Raw genomic sequence first — 14,181 nt, forward strand, 5'->3', positions numbered from 1 at the left:
GAGGTCCCAATAGCTCATTTTTGCTTTTAATTCCCTTGCTTTTGGAGATGTGTAGAGCAAGAAACTGCTGCGGCTGAGGTCAAAGAGGTTGTTGCCTGCTTTCTCCTCGAAGATTTTGATGGTTTCCTGTCTCACATTTAGGTCTTTCATCCATTTTGGGTTTATTTTTGTGTATGGTGTAAAAAAGTGGTCTAGTTTCATTCTTCTGCATGTTGCTGTCCAGTTCTCCCAGCACCATTTGCTAAAGAGACTGTCTTTTTTCCATTGGATGTTCTTTCCCGCTATGTCAAAGATTAGGTGGCCATAAATTTGTGGGTCCAATTCTGGGGTCTCTATTCTATTCCATTGGTCTATGTATCTATTTTTGTGCCATACCATACTGTCTTGATTATAGCTTTGCAGTAGAGGCTAAAGTCTGGGATTGTGATCCCTTCTGCCCCTTTGGTTTTCTTTTTCAATATTACTTTGGCTATTTGGGGTCTTCTGTGGTTCCATACAAATTTTAGGATTGTTTGTTCTAGCTCTGAGAAGAATGCCAGTGCAATTTTAATTGGGATTGCACTGAATGTCTACAAACCAATTTAAAGGGAACTGACACTGACATCTTCAAGATGCTGAGCCTTCCAATCCATAAATATGGATTATCTCCCTCTGCATTGGTTTTTTTTATTGCTTCTATAACAAATTATCACAAATTCAGCATCTTAACACAAAGTAACTTTATTATCTTATGGTTCTGTAGGTCAAAAGCTAGACACGGGTCTCACTAATTCAAAAATCAAGGTGTCAGCAGAGCTGCATTCCTTTCTGGAGATGAAAAGAACACACTTCTTTGCCTTTTCCAGTTCTAGAGTTCACCCACATTATTTTGCTCATGGCCCCTTCCTCTATCTCAAAGCCAACAAGTTTGCATCTCTAACTTTCCTCCAACGTCATCTCTCTCTCTCTTTCTTCCTTTCCCTCCCTCCCTCCCTCTGACCACAGCTGGAAAAGGTCCTCTACTTTTAAGGACTTATTTGAATTAGACCCATCTGCTAGGCTAATCTCCCTATCTCAGAGTCCTTAGTCCAATACATCTACAAAGTCCCTTTTACCATGTAAGATAACGTATGCACAGGTTCTAGGGATTAGGGCATGGATAACGTGGTGGTTGTGGTGGGCATTATTCTGTCTACCACACTCTTTAAAATTTGATACTTTTTGATAATGCACAAGACAGAACACCCCGATTATGTTTAGAATACTTCAAAATATTGGCCACTGAGTTTATGAAGGACTGAAAATAAAGATATTACCACAGGGATGGTTTTCCAATTTTGTTAACACTTATATATGTTACACTTAAATACCTAAAACACTCAGCCAAGAGGGATCTTGGCAAATAAAGTAAGAGTATAATTCAAGCTTTTATCACTAGACTTACCAACTAACTCTACCAATTTTAAGACACAGATAACAATTAAACCTTAGCGTAGCATAATATAACTTAGCATAACTTAGCATAACAGTCTTCTTACTCATATACTAAGTGAACATACAGTTTTAAAAGCATATTGAATATGAAATACAGTAAAATATAATGTTAAAATGTAGGTGATAAGTATTCATGTGAAAAACCTTTTAGCTCTTCATAATATAATGTTAGAAACACACATACACAAAGGCAAATCTCAAGCATTTGGTTATTTATAAATTAGAGTCAGAAAAATACTGCCACTGCAAGTTCTTGATAAGAATGAGAAAAAAAAAAAAAGAATGAGAAAATAGGAAAGACAATACAAAAGAATCAAAATGTTATGCTATGCAATAGCTACAAGATGATATAGGCATAAGCCTAAGTGATCTAAAAGTTATGAGATAAATAAGGATATTATTTTAAATGAGATAAAAATAGTTGATCAATTTTCATATTACCAATTTTCATATTACCAAGTCATTTCTGTTTGGAGTAGTGACTTATATTATTTTTGTACGTTTATATTTTATAAAGCCATCAAGTTAAAATCCCTGCTGAAAATTGTAACTGATGTGGAACAACTGATTGATATAAATGGATATTATAGGTTTATCAGATTGTGTGTGTGTATGTATACACACACACACACACACACACGTGTATGTGTATATATATATATATGTGTGTGTGTGTGTGTATATATGTGTGTATATATATATATATATATACATACGTGTGTGTATGTATATGTGTATATATACGTATATGTATGTGTATGTATACGCACGTGTGTGTGTGTGTGTGTGTGTGTGTGTGTGTGTGTGTGTATGTAATTAGTCATTAGCTATCAGGAAGAGACCAGTTTCCATTTATTCTAGCATAGCCATGTTTATTCTTTACATAAAACAGAAGAACATGATAGATATAAACATAACAAACTTCTGACCTTCACAGGGGTATAAGGAAAGAAAAATAAAATAAGGAATCTAAAATAGGGCACCTGGGTGGCTCAGTTGGTTAAGCATCTGTCTTGATTTTGGCTGGTCATGATCTTGCAGTTCATGAAATCGAGCCCTGTACCAGGCTCTATACTGACAGTGTCACGCCTGCCTGGGATTCTCTCCCTCTCTCTCTGCCCCTCCCCTGCTCGCTTACATCCTCTCTCAAAATAAATAAACTTAAAAAAAAAAAAAAAAGAGGAATCTAAAATATCACTATTAAGTCAACTTAAATATTTGTGAAAAATTATAAAAAATGGAAACCATAAATTATTGTTTTTAACTGGAGCAAGAGAAGAACTACAACTAGGAAAATAGTTGAAATCTGGCAAGCCTTATGACTTAATGTTCATTCCTGGCACCTTTTCTCTCCTCCTTCTTCAATTTTTGTTTCTTCTAAAGAATTTTTTAAAAAATTTAGAAACAGCCTTGCAGCCAAGATAATCTCCTAACTGGAGACACTGTGTACATTGAAAATTCTACAGCTGCCTACTTATGATTCATCTTTCTGTTCACACTGCCTCACTTATTAGGAAGGACCTTTAAAAAAGACAACAGTGAAGAAAAATAAGAAATTATGATGGCTTTTGCAATCTAAATTATTATCTATGCATCTAACATGCTGGTCTATCATGAATTATAAGATAAATATACATAATCAGCTATATTCTACTTTTCTATCTCCCATGATTTTGAGATGCTTCGGTGGGCTCTCACCCTCTGTCTTAGCATCTTTCAGGTGTATACAGGATAATGTAGTTTTTTTTAATAATTAAAAAAAAATTTTTTTTTTAATGTTTATTTATTTTTGAGACAGAGAGAGACAGAACATGAACAGGGGAGGGGCAGAGAGAGAGGGAGACACAGAATCTGAAATGGGCTCCAGGCTCTGAGCTGTCAGCACAGAGCCCGACGCAGGGCTCGAACTCATGGACCATGAGATCGTGACCTGAGCCGAAGTCGGACGCTAACCCACTGAGCCACCCAGGCGCCCCTAAATAATTTTTTTTAAATGTTTATTTATTTATTTTCAGAGAGAGAGAGCACGCGCGTGAGAGCGCACAAGTGGGGGAGGAGCAGAGAGAAATGGAGAGATAGGAAGAATACCAAGCAGGCTCTGCACTAACAGTGTAGCCTCAGGGCTCAAACTCAGGAACCATGAGATCAGGACCTGAGCAGATATCAAGAGTCGGATGCTTCACCAAGTGAGACCTCCAGGCACCCCTACAGTTCTTTTTATAATATGCGGTTTTGTAGCTGAGTTGCAGTTATACTACACAATGAAACAGATGTAGAACTACTGGTACTATTACTCTCTGTACCTGTCATTTACTTCAAACCTACCTGGAAAAGGAGATTCAAAAACTCATTGGCAAGAACATTTTTCACGCTCCAAATCTGGTAGTCTTCTAGAGTAAGATGGCCCATCTGAAAGAGAAACAATGTTTAAAAAGATCTCATGTAAAGAATGTCCTCATTTTTACTGAACTTGAGTAAAATCTGATTTATTAAACATATATTGGTCATTTTTATTTTAAAGCAAACAAATAACTTAAAGTAGATGCTGCATGTTCATCTGAAAACTAGGCCAGCTAGGATAAGTTTAAAAGCAACAAAACTCTCTCAAAGCAGTCAATGGTAATGAGGATAATTTATCATCAATAAGCTTTATCCTCCAATAACCTGGGAAATAATTCACATTATCTTCTGCTTCAAGGGTTATCTAGGGAAAACCACAAAAGGCTCTGAATAAAGTGGAGTATTTACTAATTAAAAAAAAATTTTTTTAGTATCTATTTCTGAGAGACAGAGCATGAGCAGGGGACAGGCAGAGAGAGAGGGAGATACAGAATCTAAAGCAGGCTCCAGGCTCTGAAGCAGGGCTTGAACTCACAAACTATGAGAGCATGACATGAGCTGAAGTCGCCACCTATTTACTAATTTTTGAAAGCAAAAAAGCAGACTCTGGATTATGTCCTTTCATTCTAACAATTTTCTACAACCTTCTTAGAAATATCTACCAATATTATCAGACTTCTTAGACATTTAAAGGAATTTGATAATAAATTTCTGATATATCAAAAATGAGTATCTATATAAGATTTTCCCAAAACAAATTTAATAATTTATAAGTTGAGTAAAGGCAGCATTTTTATAGTGTCAATGTGTACAAAAAATTCCATATACATATAAAGGCAATATAACCAAATATTTCTTACTGCTTGTGTTCACATAATTACTTATCAATCTTAGATGAATAATGTTTTTTGCTTTCATTATTTAATGATATTGATATGTTCTCTTTTCATTATATGCTAACCACATGTAAGAAAAGATTTTCAATTACTACAGTTATGATTATTAGCTTTCACAATACAACTTCTTAGTATGTTAATATTAAATCCAAATTTAGTATGTTAATACTAAATCCAAATCCAGTATTACGCTTTTTTTTTTAATAAAAAAAAAAGCATAATATTGACATAATCTGTCTCTAGTGAACAGCTTTGGCTGAAGGGCCCAAGTTTTATTCTGAACTGTTACTATTTCATTATTGTTGCTACATGGAGATGGAACAGCTAAATTAAATTATCTTCTTGTTAAAGTTTACAATAGAGCCAGAAGTAGAAACTCCATCTTACATAAATAGACAGCAATAATTCCTACCATTTATTATTCAGAAAAAAAAGTATTAAAAATTGTACCTCTACATGAGGCATTTTCTAACAGAAATTGTTGCAGGTTTCTACGCATATCAAATAGAAGTGGATACCTTAGTTTCTGGTAGAGAGAGGTAAACAAGGGAGACTATCTGTACTGCCAAAGCTCAAGCCCTATAAAACTCACCTCTGTTACTGAGCATTAGTTAATAAGCCTATGATGATTCCTTCTAGAATCATGATTGAAGAAAGAAAAAAAAAACTAATGTCACTTATTTTATCTAAACCTCTGTAATACTACTGTAGTCTACATCCTACCAATCTGGTACTTGGTACATGTCAAAATTTGAAGGGAAAGGCTCAAAATAACTCAAATATGCCTCACATATGTGCATTATTTTCAACTTCACACGGTGACACTAAGACATTACAGTAATGTAAGCTATAGGAATAAACCTATTATAATATCCTTACTAATAAATGTTGTCAAACTAAAAAAAAAATAAATAAGAAGAATTTATTCTTTGTTAAGTATATGCTTACTCTTGGTATTACGTGATTATCCTGGCTGCTATTAAATAATTCAGAAGACATCATTATTAATACTATTAGAAAAAAATAATTTAGGAATATATGTATCACCCAAATTGAGATAAAAAATCATTTCTATCATCCCAGATATCCTATGGTCCTTCCCAATTAATCCATGCATTCCCCAAATCACTATTCTAATACCTATCACCATTTATCAGTTTTGCCTCTGTTTTTGAGTTTCACATAAATGGAATCACACAGTAAGTATTCTTTTTTGTGTGACTTTTTTTGCTCAATATAAGGTTAGCCCTACTATAACTTATTAAAATGGAAGAAATAAATATTATAAACCATAGATGTCAAGGGCTATGTCTATTTAATTTTTATAAAACATCTAGTTGTAAAATATAAGTTTATATATATAAACACTTAAGGAGCTGTTTAAAGACGGAATGGGCTATCTTTAGAGACAACTTCGTGGTACTATAACTGTAGGTCCAAATAAACCTTTGGTGGAAGTGATGCAGAAGGGATTCAAATATGTATATAAGCTATATATCCTAATTCATTGTACATGGTATTTTCAGAAAAGAATATAATTTATCCTAGCCCTAGCTAGACTCACCTTTGTGGTGTCATGTGCATTCAATATGCCTTCTACAATGTCAGATAGATCCGTATGTAATTCCTTAAAAAAAAAAAATCCAAAGGAGTAATTAGAAAAGAGTAGTTACATTTTATTATTCAATGGCTACAGAATACTGTATTTTAGTCAAGTATTGTTAATTTTTTTATTTAAAATTTTTTTTTAATTTTTTTTAACATTTATTAATTTTTGATACAGAGCATGAACGGGGGAGGGGCAGAGAGAGAGGGAGACACAGAATCTGAAACAGGCTCCAGGCTCTGAGCGGTCAGCACAGAGCCCGACACAGGGCTCGAACCCACAGACCGCGAGATCATGACCTGAGCGGAAGTCGGATGCCTAACTGACCGAGCCACCCAGGCGCCCCTATTTAAAAATTTTTTAATATTATTATTATTATTTTACAGTGTTATATTCATTTCAGGTATACAATACAGTGATTCAACATTTCCATACAACACCCAGGGCTCATGACCACAAGTGCCCTCCTTAATCCCCATCATCTATTTAACCCATTCCCCTACACTCCTCCCCTCTAGTAACCATCAGTCAAATATACATTTTTTTTTTTTTTGAGAGAGTGTGTGCATGTGGGGGGGGGGGGGTCGGGGGAGGGAGAGGGAGAGAGAATGTGAAGCAGGCTCCATGCTCAGTTGGATCGCATGAACCTGGGATCATGACCTGAACAGAAATCAAGAGTCAGACACTCAACCAACTAAGCCACCTAGGTGCCCCAAGTATTTTTTTAAATTACCTTAATAAGTTCTTAGGTTTCCTTTAAAAAAAATTAAGACAATTTTCCTGTAATTTCATTCTTTACACAGTAAGTTCAGTTTATTAAATTTTCTAAGATACATTCTCTTTCCTATTTTGTACCTTCAGCTATGAATATTTTGAGTATGTAGCATTAATATAGCAACTCAAAATAATAACAAATCCTTTTCTCTCTCTTTTTAAATTCTCCACTCCACTTTCCTATTGGAAGTTTACATACAACAATATGTATACAATCAGAACTTACTGGTATATCATCAGTGCGGTTGTCCTTCCACACCTCTAAAAGTGCAACCACCATGTCTCTCAGTTCAACCCTGGAGAGAACTCCATCACGGTCAACATCAAATACCTTGAAACAAACTAAAGAAAAGAAACTCTTATGGAGGAAAATTACTTTTCTATTCTGAAGTACAATGCCTTTTACTAGACGCTGACCTAGCAAAATTAGTTTCTCAAGCAAGTATATTTGGATTAAGTTCTCATCTGGAGCAAACTATAATATGTCATTAAAGTCCTCTAAACTTGTAGGGCTTCCTGCATTCTTCGTAAATCTCTCTCTGAATCAGTACCTGGGTTACAGTCCTATGCTTTACCCAAATTTAGAGTTAAATTCCTTGCAAACTGATTAAAAAAGGGGGGGGGGGGGAGTTACTATACAATAAATATCACAATATCTCACAGGTTTTGAGGAGGCAATTCAAGCCTTTATACTACTTTCTAATATTTAAAACTGATAAGTTGATTTTTATAGTGCTGAAAGTATTCCATTTACACGGAATATCAGCACTTTGCTAATTAGCTCCAAACAAATCACTATAGTTACCTTCTGTTAGCCCATCAGCAAAAAAAAAAAAAAAAAAAAAAGTTAAAAACAAATTTAAGGTGATAATTCACCTCATTTGAGATGCAAAATTTTGGCCTCCTTTTTAAATATTAGAACTTTAATGGGAACAAATGATCTACCATAAAGTCAGATTGTAGTAATGGCATATCATCAGGGAAGAATTCTGAATTTTTAAAATTAAGTATCTATTTCATGTTTGTGAAGCTGTATTTTAGAAAGACAGTGATGATGACCCTAGTAAATACATTAGAATTAGGTTCCAATTAAATGTAAACTGCTCCATTTTCTCATATCTGGTTAAGATTTAACAATGTAATATACTTATGCTTGTAAATTATGCTACAATAACATTTTAGCTAGGTTAAAGAGACCATTTTAGTATTTAATAAAATTATGTTTTGATCATAAATTTCATCTTGCTAATAAAATATTAATGTATACAAGTGACAGAAAATGAGTTGTACTTTAAATTATGCAAGACACAAAATTCTCTATAGACTACCAGAATATATTTTCCAAATGCTTAACACTGTCAAATATATTGTAAGTGATATAGTTCATTGATCATGAACTGCAAATTCATCAGGAAAATCAATCCCATTATTAATCAAAAAGATCCCAAACTACTCCACAGTAAAAAAGAAGAGATGAGTGAATCCTTAAACTGACCTCAGGAAAACCTCAACATGAGACTAATATTTACGAACCTGACAATGTGATAAAAATTCAAGCCTTAATACACAGATGATTTTATATAGATGAATGCTAATTCTTTCTGTGTAGTTTGCAAATTTTGTGACAAAGTTTAACACACTTACATTTTTGTCTTTCAGCCAGGGGTCCCCTACAACAGGCTGATAACCCACAAGATATCTCCTTAAAATCTATGTGATTGTCACGATTTTCATCAAAAGCATTAAACAAACCTGTAAAATAGGAAAAGATACCATAAATCACAGCCAACAAGTCTCCTAATATTAATAATATCATGTTTATGAAAAGAGGCATGACTCCCACAAACTGGTCAAATTAAAAAAAAAAATTGTTTATCAGTAGCTCCTACTGCCTCAGGAAGTATTTTTCTCCTGGCATAATTAAAATTAAAACTAAAGACCATAGCAGAAAACACATTCCTATCATCCTGTGTTTGGTTATATTTGCCTGTTTGTCTCTATCTTCTATCACTTGTAACAGCTAAAAATGATGATGGCATGTAAAAAATTAAAATAAATTGAAAAAAATTAAGAACTGAAAAAATAATCAGAAATTACTATTATCCTTACTTAGATTGAGAAGAAAAAGGAAAAAAGGAGAAAAGCTGAACTGTATACTTAAAGATAATATATGAGCTCCCATAAACCTCTTTCATTAAGCAAAGAAAAACATGTTACAAACAAAAGAAATTCTGTACTGCAGTCTTCTTTGTATGTTTATGTTTTATAAATAAATACTTAAAATCAAAAACAAAAGAAAATTTGTAATCTTGTGGTTTTCAAACTTTTTAACTCAGGACTCTGAGATCAAGACCTGAGCTGAGAATAAGAGTCGGATGCTTAACTCACTGAGCCAACCAGGCAACTCTGGTTTTCAAACTTTGTGTAAAACATAGAAATGGAATAATTTTGTTCTCAAATAAAATGGTTTTTCAACCTGCAATTCTAAAAAGGTGAAAACACAATTGTACTGTTGAAGTAAGGTGGAAAAGCCCAGATCCCCATCTGTCCTGGCTCCCCCAATAAGTACTTCTAAAGTACCCCAGGAATCTGAAGAATACAGACTATATTTCAAGAATTCTGTGCCCTTAGTTTAAAGAGTAGAAAACTAAAGCTCAGATGGGGTTAAGTGATTTGCCAAAAGTAAGAAAAGTTAAGAAGAACACAACCCAAATATTCAGATCCCAAATATGATTTTTATGATATTATCCACAATTATTCTTTGTATTCCTAATTAAAAAAAAAGTTATAGCAATGAAAAGTTTAGAGCTAGCAAGAACCTCAGAGATATTCCAGGCTAGTAATTTTTAAATCTTTTTTGGTAGGGGGAAGGATATAGCAGTGGAACCTTCTTATGTAGAAGAAAAATAGTAGAGGCACTTGAGGTGAGAAAGAGGTGGACTTATGGGTGGAAACCTGGAGCTTTACCCACACAGTGGCCACCACCCTATTCCATGCACCATAGGCTAAGACACTTCATTGGAATACAGTGACTAACTTAGTCCAACTCATTTTATATTTGAGGATATTCAGGTGCAGAGAGAGCTAACCTGATTTATGAAAGGTTACACAGGTAGAATAGGAAGCTCAAGACTACAATCTTCATTCCCCTTTTCGTTTTTTTCCCACTAAACAATGCTATTTGCAAGAAATTTGCAAACTTATAACATTATGGCATTTTAGAGTTAAGATGGATGTAATGGTTAGAAATAAGAGATGGACTCAGGTGTGTTTGCCATTTGTAGAAAACAGACCTACCTTCACTTAGAGATGGACGAATGGGTGGTGAAACCAATGGGCCAAATGTCTCTAAATCAAATCGTCCAGTCCGGGATTGAGCCTTTAGCAACCAATAGCGTTTCTCCAGATCAATGATGTCTGATTCTTCCACTGAGAGTCAAATCAAATAACATTATAAAACCTCAGACTTCTCTTCTGGGCAGTTAGTTCATCCTGATCACATAACTTCCAAGGATATATTTTACTAATTTTCTGATTCAATTGTTAAAAATAATAATTACCTAAAACAAAACTCTGGAAGACAAATACGTTATATTAAAATGGCATGAGAATTAAATCTGAATTAATATAAAAGTGGTTTTAAAAATCAGGAAAAAATGTTCACAATTTCCCATTAAGTAGGCTGCTTAAACCCAACATGTAAAATAATAAACAACTGAGACATTTCTTTTTGGCTTCCTATACCACTTTTATCTATACTCCCTTTTCATAATTTTCAACTTCTATCTTGGATTTAAAGATTTTATATACATATTCGCTCCTGGTTACACTGTAAACATCCTAACAGCAGGATCCATGTCTGATTCATCCTGTCAATATGGTAACTACTTACACATTCAATACTTATTAAATAAATAAAAAAGAATATGAAAAAGATGCTATAAATGACAAAAGTCAATAAATGACAGATGAGGTAGGATAGGATTTATAATGTGATAAATAATAGGTGCATCATGAAAACATGAATGTCCTTCACCCCTCATACATCAGAAGGTAGACTAAAAAATTACAGATATGCTCCAACCACAGTTACATTTTCCATGTGCTGTTCCCCGCCACCCCCGCCCCCCCACCCCATGCAAAGAAGTAAGATTTAGAAAGCAAACAAAGTGAGTCCTTCCAGTGCCCTGGCTTTTTGCCTGCAATCACCTTCCAGACCTTGGCAAGATTGGAGGAACCTAAGCAGTGAGAGATTTCGCTGAGTTAAACAGAGAAGTTATAGTTCTGGGAGGTTAAGATAGCCGAAATTTGCAAAGCAGAATACTGGAGAGGAAAGAGTTATACAAAGAAAGAGCTCCAGAAATCTGCATAGGACTCTTGTTGAGTTTTGGCAGAATAGTAAGCTATGTATGTATATAGTGAAATTCATTTGAGGCTGGGCTAGGAGATACCTAAGTTTTGGCTAGCCAGAGTAGAGACACTTTCCTGAACACAGGGAGTAGATTAAGAAGGTCACACTTAATTAGAAGGGAAAAAACTCTAGAGTAAATGCTACTTCAGACTTAATAAAGCTTTAAAAAAAATTTTTTTTATGTTTATTTATTTTTGAGAGACAGAGAGACAAAGCACAAGCAGGGGAGGGGCAGAGAGAGGAGACACACAATCTGAAGCAGGCTCCAGGCTCTGAGCACAGAGCCCGACACTGGGCTTGAACCCGAGAACCATGAAATCGTGACCTGAGCCAAAGTCAAATAGTTAATGGACTGAGTCACCCAGGCATGCCACCCTAATAAAGCTTTTAAAAAAATCCTTGAAAATGCCAAGCTGATCCACAAGTAATTTACCGGCCTATCAAAAGAAAACAAATTCCTTTTAAAGGAAGAATCCACTTAGCCATAACATTCATAATGTCTAGCATCCAAAAAAATATGACACAAGCAGGAAAAAGTGATCCAAAATCAGGAAAAAATTAGTCAATACAAAAACCTATAGAAATAACAGAGAATTTGGAATTAGCAGACAAGGCTTTAAAACATCTATTGGAAACAGCTCAAGAATTTAAGGAAAACCATGACTACGTTGAGGGGAAAAGGGGGGGAACTAAAAAAGCACCAACTGATACTTTCTACTTATTTTTTACAATTTTTTAAATGTTTTTTTAAATTTATTTTTGAGAGAGAGACAGAGCGCGAGCAGGGGAGGGGCAGAGATAGGAAGACACAGAATCTGAAGCAGGCTCTAGGCTCTGAGCTGTCAGCACAGAGCCCGAGGCAGGGCTCGAACCCACGTACCGAGAGATCATGACAGAGCTGAAGTCAGATGTCCAACCAAGCTACCCAGGCATCCCCCAACTGATAGTTTTTTAAAAATATGTTTATTTTGAGAGAGAGCACCGGAGTCTGCATGTGTGTGCATGTGCACAAGTGAGGTGGGGGCAAAGAGGGAGAGAGAATCACAAGCAGGCTCCGTGCTGGCAGCACAGAGCCCGATGTGGGGCTTGATCTCATGAAACTGTGAGATCATGACCTGAGGTGAAACCAAGAGTCCAAAGTTCAACCGACTGAGTCACCCAGGTGCCCACCAACTGTTATTTTGATGAATACAAATATTTGAAATAAAAAATTCACTAGAGAATTTCATAGCAATTTAAAAACTACAAAGGAAAGATCAGTGAATATGAAGACCAAGCAACAAAAACTATCCAAATGGAAGCATAAGGAGAGAAAAAAACTGAAATATTAGAACCGTACTGAACTATAGTATCAAACAGCATAACATGCATGGGGTCCCAGAAAGGGAAGGCAGAAAATATCTGAACTAAAAACAGTTGAAAATTCCCCCAAATTTGATGAAACCTATAATTCCACAGATACCAAAGTTCAATAAATTCTGTGCAAGAAAAATTCAAAGAAAACCAAACCAAGGCAAGTCACAATCAAATTGCTAATAGAAAAAATTTAAAGCAGCAAAAAACAGAAGCACAACCTACTACAAACAAGGGAACTATGATAAGCAATGATTTCCCTTCAGAAACAAGGGAGCCAGGGGTGCTTGCATGGCTCAGTCAGTTAAGTGTCTGACTCTTAGTTTCAGCTCAGGTCATAATCTCAACAGTTCATGGGGTTGAGCCCCATGTCAAGCTCTGTGCTGACAGCACCTGCTTGGGATTTTCTCTCCTTTTCTTTCTGACTCTCCCCCACTCAAAATAAATAAAAAGTTGAAAGAAAAGAAAAGAAAAGAAAAGAAAAGAAAAGAAAAGAAAAAAAGAGAAAAGCCAGAAAACAATGGGGGAAAAATGTTGAAAGAAAAAAAACCTGTTATTTTCATATTCTATATCCTATGCAAATATCCTTCAAAAAAGGGGAGGGGGGATGAAGAACTTTTTGGACAGACCAAAGCTCAAAGAATTCATCAACAGCAGAACTGCATCAAAAGGAATATTAAAGGATATTCTTCAGACTGAATACCAGATAGCAATCAGTATCTATCTATCTATCTATCTATCTATCTATCTATCTATCTATCTATCTATCTATACAAAGGAATGTTGAAAACAGGAAATGCCCAGTCTTTAAACTTCCATGGGGCGGATATCACTGACCATACAAGATTTTGGATAGGAGCTTGATGGCAGCTTTGGTTAGACTAAGTTTTTCTTCAGTTCAAATGCTTTGAAAACTGAGTTCAGATTTCTATTCAAGAGAACCCAGAAACTGCTAGCTTTTGAAACTAGGGGTCCATAAACTCCAGCCTGGAGGCTGCATGCATGTTCATATAAATAGTGTTTTATTAAAGCACAGCCACACCATTTACTAACATATATAATTTATGGCTGCTAACGTATTACAATGGCAAAGTTGAGTAATTGTGATAAACAGATATATGGCCCACAAGTCTGAAATATTTACTATCTGCCTTTTTTAAGAAAAGGTTTTGCCAATCTCTGTGTTAGACCTTGAAAGTGCATGACTGCAAGACTTCAAAACTGAGACTACACAAAATGACAGCACCTAGGGACCAAAGAGCCTTGAGACTGTGACCCTTCAAGAGTCTGAGATTTTAAAATTGTTAGGCCATAAAACTGTAAAATCA

General features: G+C 35.0%; 1 protein-coding gene and 1 long non-coding RNA gene across 3 annotated transcripts in view; one reads left to right on the forward strand and one right to left on the reverse strand.

The window, feature by feature from the left end:
• The window catches only part of USP32 (ubiquitin specific peptidase 32), a 233,469-nt gene that overhangs the window by 80,172 nt on the left and 139,116 nt on the right, over window positions 1-14,181 (reverse strand). For both annotated transcript variants that reach the window (XM_060646580.2, XM_060646581.3), the window contains exons 6-10: window positions 10,387-10,518; window positions 8,734-8,841; window positions 7,316-7,431; window positions 6,274-6,336; window positions 3,799-3,882 (exon numbers count right to left, since the gene is read on the reverse strand). In XM_060646580.2, the coding sequence (XP_060502563.1) occupies window positions 3,799-3,882; window positions 6,274-6,336; window positions 7,316-7,431; window positions 8,734-8,841; window positions 10,387-10,518 (503 nt within the window). The remainder of the gene's footprint in view (window positions 1-3,798; window positions 3,883-6,273; window positions 6,337-7,315; window positions 7,432-8,733; window positions 8,842-10,386; window positions 10,519-14,181) is intronic.
• Window positions 1-14,181, forward strand: part of LOC132687943 (uncharacterized) — a 117,413-nt gene that overhangs the window by 16,473 nt on the left and 86,759 nt on the right. The gene's annotated exons all lie outside the window — the stretch shown is intronic.

The sequence above is a fragment of the Panthera onca genome, chromosome E1, assembly GCF_046562875.1.
Source record: "Panthera onca isolate mPanOnc1 chromosome E1, mPanOnc1 haplotype 2, whole genome shotgun sequence".
Taxonomy (NCBI): domain Eukaryota; kingdom Metazoa; phylum Chordata; class Mammalia; order Carnivora; family Felidae; genus Panthera; species Panthera onca.